The 16,968-nt window shown below is 34.3% G+C and overlaps 1 protein-coding gene across 1 annotated transcript; it reads left to right on the top strand.

Annotated features, from left to right (window-relative positions):
* Positions 1-7,955: 7,955 nt before the first annotated feature.
* Positions 7,956-16,150, top strand: LOC131643846 (nuclear pore complex protein NUP1-like). Its single transcript, XM_058914180.1, has 9 exons — positions 7,956-8,315; positions 9,865-9,908; positions 10,460-10,596; positions 10,917-11,115; positions 11,503-11,805; positions 11,886-11,972; positions 12,066-12,695; positions 12,996-13,600; positions 14,109-16,150. The coding sequence occupies exons 1-9, from the start codon at positions 8,060-8,062 to the stop codon at positions 15,688-15,690; spliced, it is 3,843 nt and encodes a 1,280-aa protein (XP_058770163.1). The 5' UTR covers positions 7,956-8,059; the 3' UTR covers positions 15,691-16,150.
* Positions 16,151-16,968: the final 818 nt, after the last annotated feature.

Below are 16,968 nucleotides of genomic sequence, written 5' to 3'. Positions count from 1 at the left end.
CTCCACCTCTAAGAGATGCCAAAAGGTTTGATTTTTTCTCAAACCTTAAGGAGATTAACAAATATTTCAAAAGTATTAACTTGTACTTACATTATAGTTGTAGGCATTTTCATTGACAAAAGACCCGTCCGACTTTGTATGAGAAACTGCGTACATTTTTATGGAGAGAAATTTTATATTAGTCTATATTTAATAAAAAAATATGAGTAATATAATTTCTCACATCATTATTACACTACATTTAAAATTTATTCATTATTTTAGCTATCTTTATTTTTCTAAATATTCGGTTTAGTATAATAAATTAAATATTTATGCTTTATATTTCATATCATATTATATTCACTACAATTCAGTAGGAATAATGATGTGAGAAACTATATTCAGTATCACATACTCTTTCTAGCCGCTGGTTTATTGCTGTCCCCTCTGCAGCAGTATTAATATAATAACATTCATAATAAAAATGAAACTAAATTTGATTGCAACTGAACAAATTCAACCACAGAACAAATAAGTAAAATTTTAAGAGCTAGTGTAAGACATTATACACTCATAATTATAGTTCTAGATGTGAGATCAAGTCCTTGTTTCTTGTTTCTAAGGATTGTATTGTTCTCAAGGGTACACACTTGATCATATATATATATATATATATATATATATATATATATATATATATATATATATATATATATATATATATATATATATATATATATATATATATGAGAAATCTCATGTAGGATGGTGCTTATACAAAGTATTTTCTCAAACTAATGAAACAAAAATGAGATCTAGTACAGAGGGCTAAAGATAATGAACAAAATCCAAACGACCTGATAAAATATTATCATGCAATATATTAAAAATAAGAATACTTATAAATAAGAATACATGCCGACCAGTGACATAGGTTTGCCCAAAGTAACCATGAGGAGATAATATAACAATGTTGAACACTATAGACACTCTCCCAAAAAAAGCTATATGCTTCACTACATTATCATATATAATTTAGTACCACTACATGACTTGCATAGTTTCTCACATCATTATTCCACATCTTAAATTGAAGCAAGTTTTAAAAAATACATATTATCTTTCAAACCCTCCATTTAAGTAGGTTTAAAACAATTATATTTCACCCTAATAACAAACAAAAGCAATATTTCATGTCTATAATAAAACATAAGAGACAAACATGTAAAGAATTATGGTGGTGGTGGTTGCTTTGACGGCTGCGAGCTGAATTAAAATACTCCACTTGTTGAATCAAAGTAATTAATGTCATTACAAATTGAAACTTAATATGTTTAGAAGCAATATGAAAATGATGGCCTAGTCAAGTGCAGAATAATATTATTATCAGCTCATTGGGAGCTCAAAATGGAAGTGCAGAATAAAGCCTCATGAAAAATGATCAATATCCAATTGAAATATTATAGAATATTTTGAAGATTTGAAAGAAACTTAGTTTAAGGCTCATACTCAAATTCACTCGAGTATAATTCAAACATTTGTATACATGTTCAAACTCAGTTTCATCAGGCAGTGCAAGCTCAATACAAAAGACAATCAAATTAACAAAAGAAATACTCATGCAATCTAATTCAGTTGCTTAAAGTCAATAGACTCAAAAAATCAGTTTCATTAGGCAATAACACTACATAACATTTTCAAAGAAACTTATTCAGTGCTTGCAAAATAGTAACATTACACAACATTTTCATTCTCTACAAAAAAATCACGTATCAATGAAATCCAGATTATGCCCACTAGCAGAAGTCCAAATCCCAACTTCAAATCTTTCTAAGCAGAATCTCATAAACTCTTTGCTATATGAGCTCTTAAAAAGAAGAAAGTTACGATATAGGTAATCCACGATTCGAGGTAAAGGATGATTTTCCTAATCAGCAAGATTAATTTTGCGCATAAGAAAGCCATTAAGATCCATAATAAGCAACTTTTTCTCCTCGGGTTGAACTTCAGAATTGATGTTCACAACAGGAAGATTCAATTATAGTTCATCTTCAGAGGTCTCCAAAATTACTGTAACTAAGTAGCATGTATAAATCCCAATCGTGATGATCCGACTACATTGCTGGTAAACCAAAATGATGATGTTCAACATATTTCTAAACCAAAACAATATTGCTACTAAATCTCCTCCTATAACACATGTTAAAGCACCGAGCACACTATATTTTACTGCAGAAGACCAGATTGCAACTTCGAATCTTTGCAAGCAAAATTTCATGAATTCTTCACTAAACGGACTCTTAAAAAGAATAGTGTCTAAAAATTAGTAATAACCTATATGACTCGGGATGAATATGCATATGAAGTAATCAAGAACATGAACTTTGCATATGAGAAAGCCATTAAGATTCAGATTAAGCAGCTTCTTCTTATTTGAATCGATTTGAAGAGGAAGACTCGATTTCGATTCCTCATCTTCTTCTCCGTCCAAGTCTTGTCAATCATCGTGGTAATGATCAGATTCTTTCAAAATTTTATTATGATGAGATTTCCATACTTCCAACTTATTGAAATCTTTATAGACATTTTTTATTGATGCAATTTGTTTGAATTTGGTTATCCAAGAATTAATAATTATAGCTTCTTTCAAATATATATGGACAATCAAATGCATTGTTGAGCCATAAATACTAACATCCTTATGAAAAACACTAAAAACACATCACATATGAGAAACAATAGAAACATAGAAACAATCCCATAAATAGAAACATACAAATACAGAAACACCACGGATGAGAAAAAACAATAGAAATAATATATGCGGTAAAATTCAAAGGAGATTTTAAGACAAAAATCCAGTCTAACTCTAACTCATTGCAAACATATTAATTTGATCTTAAAACTGTAATCATATACAAATTAGAAAGAAAAACTTGTAACTAACTGAACAGGAGTAAGAAGTGCAGTACCTTAAGAAAGAGAAAAATAGATATAGTAATCAAATTTTCATTGACATTCACTCAGTTAGCATTATTAATAGAGAAAAAACCAAAAAGTTTGAAAAAAAGGGAAAAAAACACACAAACCTTGTATCACAAAAACAATAGATCCATCGATAAAGAGAAGGAGAAATGTTTCAGGTTTAGGGTATGAAACAAAAGAGAAATAAAGAAAAATTGATATAGGGTTTTTGAACTAAAACCTATCACAAATGAGAAACAGATATAAATTGATTTATAGTTTAAGAAAACTAACCTATATAGATTGGTTTGGAATTGGTGGTGTGGGGTTTTCGCAATGGTGTTCCGACGACAGAGATACCAAAGCAGCGGCGACAGTGTTAGGGAGTGGTGGTGTAGTTGTTGTTTTGTGCTTTCCACTTGTGAAAGAATGAGTTCTGAAATATTGAAGAATTTGTTTCGTTTTTGATAGAGCGGTTCTTTTAGGTTGGCATCACGACAATACTTTTATTATCAACCATCATAGAATTGTTATCATTTAGGCCAAATAAAGAGGGCGGTTGGGCACAATCGTCGCAGCCCATTAAGATATTTTAAAAATCAATATAAGGACAATTCTTTTCTTACCAACCGCCGTAGATATTTTTAAAATAAATATAAGGTTGGTTGAGGTACTGCCGCAAAGCATGATTTAGGACGGTTTGGCTTGGAACCGTCGCAATCCATATATTTTTTAAAAAAAAATTAAAGGGCGGTTGCAAATAATCATCGTAGTAACTGTCGTAATATACATAAGACGATGATTTTCAAGAATCGTCGCAATCTATGTCGTAAAATGACATTTTTCTTGTAATGGGTTGGGGTAAATTCTACAATCACCAGCATGCTACAGGGTATCATCATAAGACTGACTCCTCCTCCAAACCCCTAGACCCTTTATTTTTACCTTTTTAGAACTTAACATTTTAATGTTTTATATATCAATACTTTATCAGTTAAATCAATGAAGTTATGATTTTGGTCTACTTTGTTTGTTTTAATCTTTTTGATAATTGACAAAGGGGGAGAAAATAGATCCCAGGGGGAGCTTTATAACTAACATTGATTTGTTTTATGTGATTAAACCCAATGTAAATTGTTCATCGAAATATTTGGTCTTGTCATCATCAAAAGGGGGGCGGGGAGATTGTTAGAACGAGATTTGATTTTACATATAGCCTTTAGTTTTGATAATAACAATACATTGTTTCTTAAAGAAAAATTTAGTACCCTGATGGTTTTTGTCTAGTGTCTAGCTTTTACTAACAAGTTATAACTCTAAATAAAGGGCCTATGATGTCATCAAGTTCTAAACTCAACACACTTTGACTCTAGAAAGATACAAATGTGTGTTACAAAGATCTAGTCAAGTTTTGGAACGCTTCTAAACAACGGTTCTAAAGAAAGATTGTGTTAAAGCTTTTGACTGTGACTCTGATGCAAGATCTTCAGAAGACTTTTCAAGCTCTGAAGATTTTACTTTTTCTTACATAAAGGTTATGAAGATCAAGTTTTGAAGATTCTGAATACAAGGTCCAAGAGAGCAATTTCTGAAGACAAGGTTCTAAAGATAAAGTTCTGAAGATTCTGAAGACAATGTTCAAGAGAACAAGTTCTACAGACTTTGAAGACGAGGTTCTAAAGACAAGGTTTTTTATCCTTCTAAACATGTTTCAACAACACTCATTCCGAAGCCGTCAAATATTAGAAGATAATATCAAAAGGTTTTACGTGAGTGAATAATACATGGTTCAAGATCAACACTTTCTCCACTACCCTTATATGATTTTGTGGAACAAGTAGTGTACTATTGTACAATGTTGTCTACCACTCTCACTGGCCGTTAAGCAAGAATACAACTGGAATTTAGTATTCCTATTCTACCCCTAACAAATTTCTTTGTGGCTATATAAAGAAGACTTGGAAGAATTGGAAAACAACAATTACCATTACACTGCTAATTTCGCTACAACAATCTTTTCATTATAACTTTCGAAGTTAATATTTTTTCATTTGCAAAGATTTGTAAAGCAAGGAACTTTTGTTCGTTAACTTGTTATTAACACTCTTGTGTTATCTCTGTATTTCAACTTGTGTAAACCTACTTTCTTAGAAGCAACTTTGTAAACACACAATCTTTGCATTTCAACTTTTGAGTTGATTTTCCCGGAGAGACTAGGCTATAGTCACAATTTCTCAAGAAGCATCAACTGATAGTCTCTGTGGTTTGTAATCAATTTGGTTATAATGGATTAAGTCCTTGTTGAGAAGACAAAATCACATTGGCGGGTGGACTGGACTAACTTCGTTAATAGTGAACCAAGGTAAAATTAATTGTGTTAATTTATTTTTGTTTTTGTGTCATCTTTGATTATCTTAGGTAGAAAAATTTTAAATCCTGAAACCCAATTCAAACCCCCATTTCTTATGTTTATCATAACTTCAATTGGTATTAGAGTCTCGTTCTGGTATTGATTGCTACCAAACACTTCACCATGTTAGATAAGGAACCAAGGTAAAAATCACATTGGCGGGTGGACTAGACTAACTTCGTTAATAGTGAACCAAGGTAAAGAATTGTGTTAATTTATTTTTGTTTTTGTGTCATCTTTAATTATCTTAGGTAGGAAAATTTTAAATCCTGAAACCCAATTCAAATCCCCATTTCTTATGTTTATCATAATTTCATTTGGTATCAGAGTCTGGTTCTGGTATTTGATTGCTACCAAACACTTCACCATGTTAGATAAGGATTCAAATTTTTGAAACATTATGGCAGAAATCCCTACACCAGTTGCACTCGTTGTTGAAAGAGATAACTACAGTGCCAAACCTTCAATCTTTGATGGAGAAAAGTTTGACTACTAGAAAGATGAAATAAAAAGATTATTTCTTAGTCACGATGCATATCCTTGGGATATGGTAATTGATGGCTACAAACATCCTATTAATCTTAGTGGTAACAAAGTGGAAAGAAGAGTGATGGCATAACAACATAAGAAATATTATAAGGAACATCACAAGGCTAAAACTATCTTGCTTAACGCTGTTTCTTATGCTGAGTATGAAAAGATCACAAATTGAGATACGATAATGTCTATTTTTGATTCTTTGAAAATGACCCACAAATGAAATGCTCAAGTCAAAGAAATCAAGGCGTTTGCCTTGATTCAAAAGTATAAGGCATTCAAGACAGAAGATGATGAAAATGTTGATAACATGTTCTCAAGGTTTCAAACTCTTGTTACAGGAAGAGCTGTCAAATGGGCCGGTCCGGCCCAGCCCGCTTCGGCCCAGGGGGGCAAAACATATAAAGGGCTTGAAGTGGGTCGGCCCAATAACTTCATGGGCTGCAAAAAATGAACCCGACCCGGATACTAATAGGCCTTGTGGCCCGATGGGCCAGTCAGTTATTTATTTCAATATTATAATTTTAAGTTTATAAAAAGGATGTAATGAATAAAAGCTACATAACATAAGTAGAGAGTAATGATAAACTTAGTTAAGTGATATTTAAAATATTCCTCAAATCAACATCCATAAAGTACGAATCCCATGTAGATATCTATGTAAAAGTAGAGAGAAATTGAATATTATCTCTAATATTTATCAAAACTTCTCTTTATCTCACATTTATTTCCTTAACCATATCATCTTGAAACATATCTTCATCCTCTTTAACTTTTCTTTTTCAATTGAAATACTCGTATGCAATTGTACCTTAGCTCAATATTTTTTCTCCAAAATTAACTAAAATTATTAAAATTTTATTTTAATGGGCCAGCCCGAAGCCCGCTTGTCCGACCCGTGAAAAACATAAGCCCAGTGGGCTGGCCCAAAAAGATAGGGTTGTGTGTTTTTAAAAGTTTTTTTGTGACCCGACCCACGATAAAATATAGGGCGCGTGGGCCGGCCCAATGGGCCGAGCCCATTTTGACAGCTCTAGTTATAGGACTAAAAGTTATGGAAAAAGGTTATTCAACAACAAATCACATTAAGAAAATTATCAGAAGCTTGCCAAAGAAATGAATGCTTATGGTAATTGCACTCAAACTTTCTAAAGATCTGAACAACACTAATCTTGAAGTACTTGTTAGTTCTTTGCAAAGCCATGAAATATAGCTTAATGAAGTTGAGCCTCAAAGAAAAGGAAAATCAGTAACTCTAAAATCCATGAGAAGACCAGAGCTCTTTAAGTTGAAGAGGATGAGGAATATGAAGAAGATTCTGAAGAAGATGAAGATGAGTCGTCACTTATTTCCAGAAGAGTTAATCACTAGTGTTTTAAAATTAGACCGATCATCAAACTAGTTAAAGTACTGGGTCACTAGTTCATTGGTCGAACCATTGGATAATTGGTAGAACCACATGACTAAACCAAATTAATCTGGACAACACAGTTGAATAAACAAGTCTTTATTAACAAAACTATATAACTATTAAACTGATTGAACCAAATGACTCAGTCTCTTGAAAAATATTATGATATCGACAAATTTTCAAAATATCATTATTTTACAAGTTCATTATTTAAACTCAAATTCTTAATATAATCATCACACACAACAAAATAATATAAAATACATTTAAATTTTTAAGTATAATTATTATAAGAGAAAATGGGTCATGCACTGACAGTGTAAAATATTTTTACACTGTCAACCAATCACCACCATGCATCCAATTAAACCATTCTTTTATTTTAAAAAAACTTTAATGACATGGCACATTCATGACCCCCTATTGGATGACAGTGTAAAACTATTTTACACTGTCAGTGCACTACCTTTTAACTCTTATTATAATTTATTCTAATATCTAATATAAAGAGAATAACAAAATAATTGTTGTTTTAAATGAAATTTATTTATATTTATATAATTTTTAAAAAATTATAAAAAACGACGTCGAAAAAAAAAAAACATTTAAAATGCCAATATATTTTATTATTATTTTTTAGTTTGTAGTATGTATTATTCATTTTTCTGTTTCATGTTCTCTTCTTCTCTCTCTATACGATTAAAACCCTAATTTGCCCTACGCTCGCTTTTCCTCGAAGTTCCGAACTCATTTCGATGGCGACGGAAGGGAATGAAAATCCCTACGAAGGCGGCACCGGCGGCAAGTTCCGCAAACGTCCCCTCCGCCGGACTCAAACGCCGTACGATCGTCCCCCAACAGCCCTCAGAAACCCTAACAGGAACAACAACGGCTGGCTTTCGAAGCTGGTTGATCCCGCACACAGACTCATCACTCATGGCGCACACTCTCTCTTTTCGTCTCTTCTCCGAAAGCGTCTTCCTCCTCCCCCTCCTACTCCCATTTCTTCAGGTTTCCTCTTTTCCTTTTTTTTGTTTGAATTATTATGCCCTTTGTTACCTTTTCAAAAGAGAAAGCTTCTAATTGGTTACTTTGTTATTGAATTATCCCTCCTAGATTGAAATTTTGTATTTGGCTCAGGTAGATTATTTTTTTAATTGTTATTGACATTGTCGTTTTAGGGTTTATGAAGAGGTAATCGTGTAGTTCATGCTACAGTAGTTAACATTTTATTTATTAATTGTCAATTACTAATTATTTATTAATAAATGTTTTGAGAAGGGTTAACATGGTTGTTTGATTGTCATCACCATCGTCATTGTCATATACTTTCTAATGTAATTCAAATTTTGTGTCCGAATTGTTATTTCCGGTGTTAAACTTTCCAATACTAATTGTTTAATTGTCTGCTGATATTCCTGGCTTTAGGAAAGTAGTATTATATAGTAGATGCTGTTATCAATCTCGGATAACGGTGGGGCATAGGCCAACCTGACAAATGTTTTAGTGGGATGACCAAGGTCTATGTCAAAAACTCTTTAGCGGCATGGTCACTATTCTTAAATAATTTATGCAGTTTATAAGATGCATATTATACGTATAAATACTAATATAGTGATAAAACTACTCAAAGTTCACTGTAAGTACATATTTATTCATTAAAAATCAGTGTCTTAAATAAGACTTGAGTCCCTACAATATCTTAAATTATCATGAATATTCATGAGGTAGCTGTTCTGGTGTGTTTTAAGGCTGAAATTCATGAAGTACCTCGACCATAAAGCACTAGCATTTAGTTTGATGGATTCTTCTTGCGTTTCAGAGGTACTCATTGGGGCAATGTGATAGCAATGCCTTCTATTTCTGCTGCAAAAGCAGTCACTATGTATGCTGCAAAAGCAGTCACTATGTCTGCTGCTCTGAAATTCAATGCGGGTGAGGGTGCTGTAGCGGTCACCCTTCGCTCTGCTTTGTTGCTATAGCACGGTATTGATATTAGCTCCTATTCAATTATGTTACATAAGCCGATAGACCGGAAGTGCTACAGTATTCTGTCAACCAAAATAGTAATTTATCTTAAATTTTTTATGTGTCGGTCATAATGAGCATTCAAGTGTACAGGGGCAAGGGCACAAGTGCAACTTGACTACTCTTCTTATCTTGATTGATGTAGTGAATGCTGTGTCTTACCTGTGGATGTAGGCCTATAGTTTACTGTAGGTTTAAACAAGCTAAAGACCATGTATATCTATTATTCTAACCATTATATATATATATATATATATATATATATATATATATATATATATATATATATATATATATATATATATATATATATATATATATATATATATATATATATATATATATATATATATATAAATTTCCTTGTTTACCTCAAGTAACTTGTTGTTGGTTGTAACTTTTCTATGGTTTACCCATTTCCCCCACTTTTCATGTCATTTATTGTTCTTCTCTTCTACGACAGTAATCATGCTGCTCCATGATTTCTTTGTTATCATACACTTCATTGATATGTGATCTTTTTATGATACAGAGACAGAACAAGAAATGAGGCAGGACAGTCTTCAAGAAGAAGCTGTATGTATGCTTGCTCTCTATTTGTTGTAACACCATTTTCATATCTTGAGGATTGTTTTCCGGTGTGTGATGTGTGTGCATTTGATTTAACAAGAAATTGTGCTATTTTTGTTTTATATTTCATCATGTCTGGTAATTCTCAGATTCATTTACAGCTTCTTAATATTGTGTAAAATTACTACACTATTTTTAAATGAAAGAAAGCCAAATTTATGCTTTTACTTATTTTTAATTTTCTATTCCTATCTGTATATATGTTTAGTTGTGGTGGGAGTTGATAATTTTAAAGGTCGCAATATGCATCATGTTGAGAGTCCTGTATTGACTGTACATCTGGTTATGGCTTAAATAGTGCTCATAAGGCTTCAACAATCCTCACATTAAAAGCCGGTTGCATGTTTCATTGACCTGCTTGCAGTGCTTGTGAAATCAATGTTTATTTATATTGGTTACTATATTGGCTATGAAACATTGGGGCTGCAATATTCCCTCTTGATTGGTGTTGCAATGTTAATATTGATACCTCACTGTTTATTCTTTTCTTATATCAGAGACAGGTTGCAAAAGATTCTCCTGGCAATCAACAAGGAGCAGTTGGTGAAAGTAATGTTCAAATTAATTGTTCTGACTCAGATCAAGGTGGATTAACTGAACTTGAGAAACTGTTAAAGCAGAAGACTTTCACCAGGCATGTTTTGTATCTTGTGGATAAGGAATAATTGTTGTTGGTTCTTAGTTGTTAACATAATTCTCTTGAGCATTTGATAGTTTTATTTACAGAGAAGGCTGAACATAACTTCTTTTTCCTTCAAATCTTTTTTATATTTTTAGTTGCTTTCCGTAATTTGTATTTCGTGTGTAAATTCATGAAGTTCATTCTGCAATGAGTATAACATTGCCTCTTCCTGATATCTATATCAATTGCATTTCATCGAGTTCTTTGATTGTGGTATACCTTTTGTGATGTTTTTTGGTTGATTCATTATGTGTTTTCGATCTATCCAACAGGTCTGAGATTGATCATTTGACAGCCCTTATGCAGTCAAGGACTGTGGATGCACCTATTAGGGGAGAAGAGAAGAGTCCAGAAGTGGTTCCCTTAGAACCTATGTTACCTTCTGAACAAAAGGAAGAATATCCGAAAACACCTACTGTAGAAAATGGGATTGAAAACAATCTTGTATTATCTCGACATGTTGCTCCGAGTGTATGTGAACTTGCCTTAATATTTTATGCTTGAATATATATTTTGCTCGAATATACATTTTGTTTGAATATATATTTTGCTTAGAGTCTTAAAAACGCCTCATCATATAATATCTTGATATTATGCTGGAGTATCTATAATATTACTCTCATGCTTTATTTTCCTATGTAGTTAGGATTTGGAGCATTCATTGTAAAGGGCCAAGTGCTTATTATTTTTTGTATCAAATCATAACTATCAAACAATATTCAAAATTCAAAATCTTTATTCTTTTTCTTTTCTCATGATCGAAACCCTAATCTATTTGTTTTATAGTAGTTTGTGCATTTGAAATTACTGATTTCTCCACTCTGATCCATCTCATGGATTGCTTGGTAATGTCCATAGGTTCCTATTGAGGGTGTTGCTTCACCTGCAGAGCTTGCAAAAGCTTACATGGGGAGCCGGCATTCCAATGTATCCTCAGCAATGCCGGGTATGCGATATCATGCTCGCGAGGAAGACTCAACTCTTCTAAAAAGTGAAATTTTTTCATATAAATCCCCTATTATGTCGATTGTGCCAAGGGCTACTAGACATACTGCAGCTCATGAAAATGGTTTTGTGACCCCAAGACCTCGTGGCAGATCTGCGATATATGGTATGGCACGTACACCGTATGCCAGAATTTATCCAACCTCTACTCTCAAGGTTTGCCTTTTCCTAACTGATTTTGTATCATAATGTTTATTGGGTCAAATTCCTGATCTGGTTGATCTAATTCTACACAGGGTGGTGGGCATGCTGTTCAAGATGAGCCTTCATCTTCAACTCAGTCTGCAATAGATCATGGCATGCTTTCTGGATCTACACAAGGGGTATAAGTACTTTTAGTTTTAAGTCAGGTCTTCCTGTGTATATTACAGGTATTTAATTTGATTATATGGTGTGTTCTCCTTATTTTTTTGCAGGGGATAAAGCGTAGAAATTTAGCAGTGGATAATAATATAGGATCTTTTGGTCCTATACGCAGAGTCCGTCATAAGTCTAATCTTCTATATTCTAAAGGCTCCAGCTCACCTCTTTCTGGCAGTGCTTTATCTGTCTATAGGAATGGATCGGGCATTGATGCTGCTCAGCAACCCTCATCTTCCTCACGCAAGCCTGTTCTGCTAGATGAAGTTAAGCACAAGTCTGAAGAAAATGTTAACGGAACTAAACCCAGTACAAGCTTTCCCCCTTTTTCCTCAAAATCCAGTGAGATGGCTACAAAAATATTGCAGCAACTTGACAAGTTAGTTTCCCCCAAAGAAAAATCACCTGAATCAAGGCTACCAGTTGTACAAGGTAATAAATTGGATGGCGCATTTGGAAATTTGTCTCCAAGTTCCAAGAATCAGAAGTCAATTTCACCTAGAGATAAGGATGAAGATGGTCCATTGAAGCTTGTTGCCCCTTCCAATGAAGTAGTTCCTGCTCTAACCACTACAGATACAGCAAAGCCAAGGAATCAAGTCTTGTCTAGTGAAAATTCTTTTATGATGAAATCAATTTCTTACCCTACTCAAAAGAAGAGGGCATTCCATATGAGTGCACATGAGGTATGAGATTTTGTATGATATCAATTTGAGTAATTTTTTTTAAAATCTTCAATTTGCAGTTTCATATGCTTTACTAAATTATTGTTGTGAGAATAAATGGTAAAAGTTATTCCCAACCATCTAGGTTTTTTGCTTACGGACATTTGTTTCTTCCTTCGATTTTACTCAAATAGTTAGGTGTAACACAATTGACTTTTTCTTAGATCTTTATTTGGCGGTATGTGTTTTATCTTATTTGATAGTACGGCTCAATCTCAGATCATGATTATATTCTCTTTTCGTTTTGTCTCCTCTCTAAAGAATTCTCTGGACCTGGATGATAAAGCTAATGGAGCCATCTCTTTTTCTTCTGCGGAGAAAGAAACAAGAAGCTCCACGGCTATGGTAGATAAAATTTCTCCTGGTTCTGATGTCATTGCACATGAAAGTCCCTCAAAGCTATCTATGGTATTGCCATCCACAAGTTTTACGAAAGTTGTTGAAGGGCCTAAGGCAGATGAGAAGTTTGAGGTGTCACCTATCTCTGATCCAAACAATAATGCGGCTACAGTTGCAACTACTGCAGTTACAGTAACAACTTTTGGTTCTGACAAGCCTGCTTTACCAAATGGGTCTGTTTCTAATCCTTTGTTTAATTTGGCGAATAAGATTAGTTCGCCAGCAGAGTTATCAACTTCTGTTGCTTCATCAAAGGAGACAGCCAAGTCAGATCCGATATTTGGTTTGGAGAAGGTTGTTCCCTCAAAGGAGGGTGGTCCTGATGCTCCACCCGTGAACTCTGACACCAATCAAAATGTTTTCAAGGTTCCTGCAATACCATTCACTACTTCATCATCCTTAGTTGGTGGTGAATCTTCCCGTAAGTTTGGTGCTTCTTTTGACTCTCAGTCGGGAGGCTCAATCAGGTTAGTTTATGTTACTTTATTGTGCTTTTGAAAACCTTGCTGAACACAATTCTCTTCACATCTAGACTGTTTCTATGGGGGTTTGTGTCTGTTCTGCCATTTATTTTTTACTTTAAGTTTGCTTGGTATTTAGTGAAGATATTTACACCCATTTTACTGAAAAGATAGTGTGGGAAATTTGTTGTTACTCCTGGTCTATTTAGAAAATATATTGTCTTTTTTGGTGGTCTGTATATCTTTCCGTTCATTTAAAACCTTTCACATTTCCATTTCATATGTTTAGCTACCCATACTTTTTATCTTGTTTGAATTTAAATTACGTTTTTTACGAGGGCATATATTCTTCGAACTTTGGATAGTGTAGACATTTGTTATTTAAAAACATATGCAATTTGGCCATATGATTCTAATGTGCGGTACAATGAGATTTGAACTGAGATATTTATATTTAAATATTTATAACAACTACTGCAATTATTCATGTACTAAATGCTTGCTTCGTCTGCAGCTTCACTCCTGTTGCTGGTTCGACTGGTTCTATGCAAAAAGTTCGTGAATCTGATGGTGGTGATGCTGAGACTAATACAAATACTGGATTTTCTGTTAGGACATCAGAAATAGCTGTTTCATCTGCAGCACCGGCATCATTGTCGACACCACCAAACAGTATATTCAAATTTGGCCATAGTTCAAATCAAAATAATGGGTCCCTTGCTTCAGGCCCTTCATTCTCTTCTTTTCCGTCTCTCATATCAAATAACTTCAGCAACAGTTTAAATCAAAATACTGGATCCCTTGCTTCAGGCCCTTCATTCTCTTCTTCCTTTCCATCTCTCGCATCAAATAACTTTAGCAACAGTAGCTCGTCCCTTTCAGCAATTGGTGGCATTAGTGCTACTTCTGCTTCCACTGGAGTTAGCTTGGCAACTTCCTCCTCCCCAGTGATGGCAACTTCATCTTCCACGACTTCCTTTTTCAAATTTGGTTCCTCTCCTGTCACATCATCAGGTTTATCTGTATCATCTGTCTCAAAACCACCGGAAACTAGGAGCAGCCAGCAAGATTCAGGAATTGGTAGTTTTAGCAGCACTGCATTTGGCAGTTCAGCTGCTGCAGGTGGGAGCACAGGGAGTTCCATTTTTGGTTTCAGCTCTTCAGCAATGGCTACTGGAACGAGCCAGTCTCAGTCTTCTTTTGGTGCTGGCAGTGGTTCTATGTTTGGTGCCCATGCTTCTCCTTCTGCTGGTGGATTTGCAACTTCTAATCAGACCCAGTCAGTTCCATCACCTGCATCATCCCCATTGTTTGGATTGACTGGTAAAACAGATTTTTCTTCGGGGAGTTCTCTTTTTCCTTCTTCAAGTTCTGCCGCAAATATATCTCTTTCTTCTGGAAGTTCGATGTTTCCTTCAAGTTCTACCACAAATATTTTCAACTCGAGTACAACTTTTGGACTCAGCTCATCTGCTTCCTCGGCATTCAGCACTATTAGCTCTAATAGTGGTACAAACTCTGCTTTATTTGGGGCTTCTAGTTGGCAGCCCAGCAAGTCTCCCTTTGGTTCAACATTTGGTTCATCAGCTTCATCCGGGTTTTCCTTTGGAACGCCCAGTGCTTCTGTTGCTTCAACCACCAGTTCACCCACAATGTTTGCATCAACCACCGGTGCATCAGCTCCTCAGTTCTCATTCACTTCAGCTGCAGCCTCGACCTCCACACAGCCTGCTTTTGGAAGCCCTAATCCTGCCTTTGCTTTTGGTTCAGCTCCAGTTAATAATGATCAGATGAGTATGGTGGACAGCATGGCCGAGGACAGTGTTCAAGCGACTCCGCCATCTAGTCCTATGTTTGGTCAACAACCTGCCCCAGTTCAATCAAATTTTGTGTTTGGAGCATCCACTCATTCAGGAGCCAGTCCTTTCCAGTTTTCTAGTCAACAGAACATTGCTCCACAGAACCCTTCTCCATTTCAGGCTACCGGCAGTCTGGAATTTAATGCAGGAGGTGGAAGTTTTTCATTGGGCTCAGGTGGTGGTGATAAGTCTGGTCGAAAAATTATTAAAGTTAAACACAGAAACCGTAAGAAGTAAAAGACCGTTGTTTATTACAAATGGTGGCTTTCTATCACCTGCTTCAGGCTGCACTACAGTAGCACAACAAATAAATAAGCTCTGAAAAGCGAACGCAGGAAAATGCCTGCTCATCCGCGGACGTGGACAAGTGGTGCTATTGCTAATCTATTGCTAGTCAGCATATTGAAATTTGTTAGTTATTTTTCACCTTTGATAAGTAAGGCATAAGTTTTCCCAATTTTGTTATTGTATGATATGATAGAACATAAGTGCTGTACGTGTAGTGATTCTAGGCCATACAGTTCACGATTTATGATGATACCGAAAGATCTTTGTATTCTCCTCACTTGTAACATTAGCAGAATTAGGGATGAATTTATAGCTTACTTGGTTGTAACTTTCAGTTCCAGTGAGCGACCTGTTGAATATTTTCTGCATTCTATCTTGTATAATGAATTTTTGCTTACAGACCGACAAATTGTTCTAGTTCTTCTAAAACTAAGGAAGCGAAGCTAAGGAAGCAAATAACTCACAATGATTGATTCCGCACCATTTTTTGATGAGGATTTGTATTTGAGATCAGAAGACATCACGCAGTATGAAGTACTACTTAGTAAAATTATTTAACATTGAACCAATTGCAATTTGCCAATTCATTTGATAATTAGCAAACTAATTCTACACCAAGAATTTAGTTTTTAATCTATTTGATTTTAATCTACTTTTGGCAAGAAAACCAATTGTACCATGCCATCTCCGTCTTTAAATAGTCCTTTTAAACTAATCACGTACTCTTGAAGGATAAAATTATGTAAATAATATCAGTTAGTGACAAATTTTATATTATAATTAATTCTTTGAAAGATTGATAAGTCAGATATTCATATTTATGGGTATGTAGACCAAAGGAAAACCCCTCATAAATGACTTCAACAAGTTAATTTAGTTGAAGTGATACTTTGAACATTCCAATAGATCTTGGGGAATCATTTAAAATTTAGTAGGCCTATTTTGAGAGGATTTTACTTGCCACCTCTCAAATTATAACTCGCACCTCTCCATAATGAATTATTTCAGAAATGTCCTTATGTGGAGTGGACAAAATTTTCGAACGAAATTTTCGATAGAGGAGATAAAATTTTCGGTAATGTTAAAATTTTTGGTATTTGTAAACTACCGAAAATTTCAAATTTATCATAGAATACCGGAAATTTCTGTTATACTAAAATTTCTGGTAGTTTTATCATTTGTATTTTTTTTAACGATCAAGATTTGCCGACATATTTGGAGGATTTT

Source organism: Vicia villosa, linkage group LG1 (assembly GCF_029867415.1).
Source record: "Vicia villosa cultivar HV-30 ecotype Madison, WI linkage group LG1, Vvil1.0, whole genome shotgun sequence".
Lineage (NCBI taxonomy): Eukaryota > Viridiplantae > Streptophyta > Magnoliopsida > Fabales > Fabaceae > Vicia > Vicia villosa.
This window is presented reverse-complemented; position numbering and strand designations above follow the sequence as displayed.

Excerpts from the sequence above, each read along its gene's own strand:
- LOC131643846 (XM_058914180.1), top strand. The coding sequence starts at position 8,060 with ATGGCGACGGAAGGGAATGAAAATCCCTACGAAGGCGGCACCGGCGGC. Across the intron at positions 9,909-10,459 it reads ACAGTCTTCAAGAAGAAGCT|AGACAGGTTGCAAAAGATTC; the intron begins GTATGTATGCTT and ends TTCTTATATCAG. Across the intron at positions 10,597-10,916 it reads AAGCAGAAGACTTTCACCAG|GTCTGAGATTGATCATTTGA; the intron begins GCATGTTTTGTA and ends TCTATCCAACAG.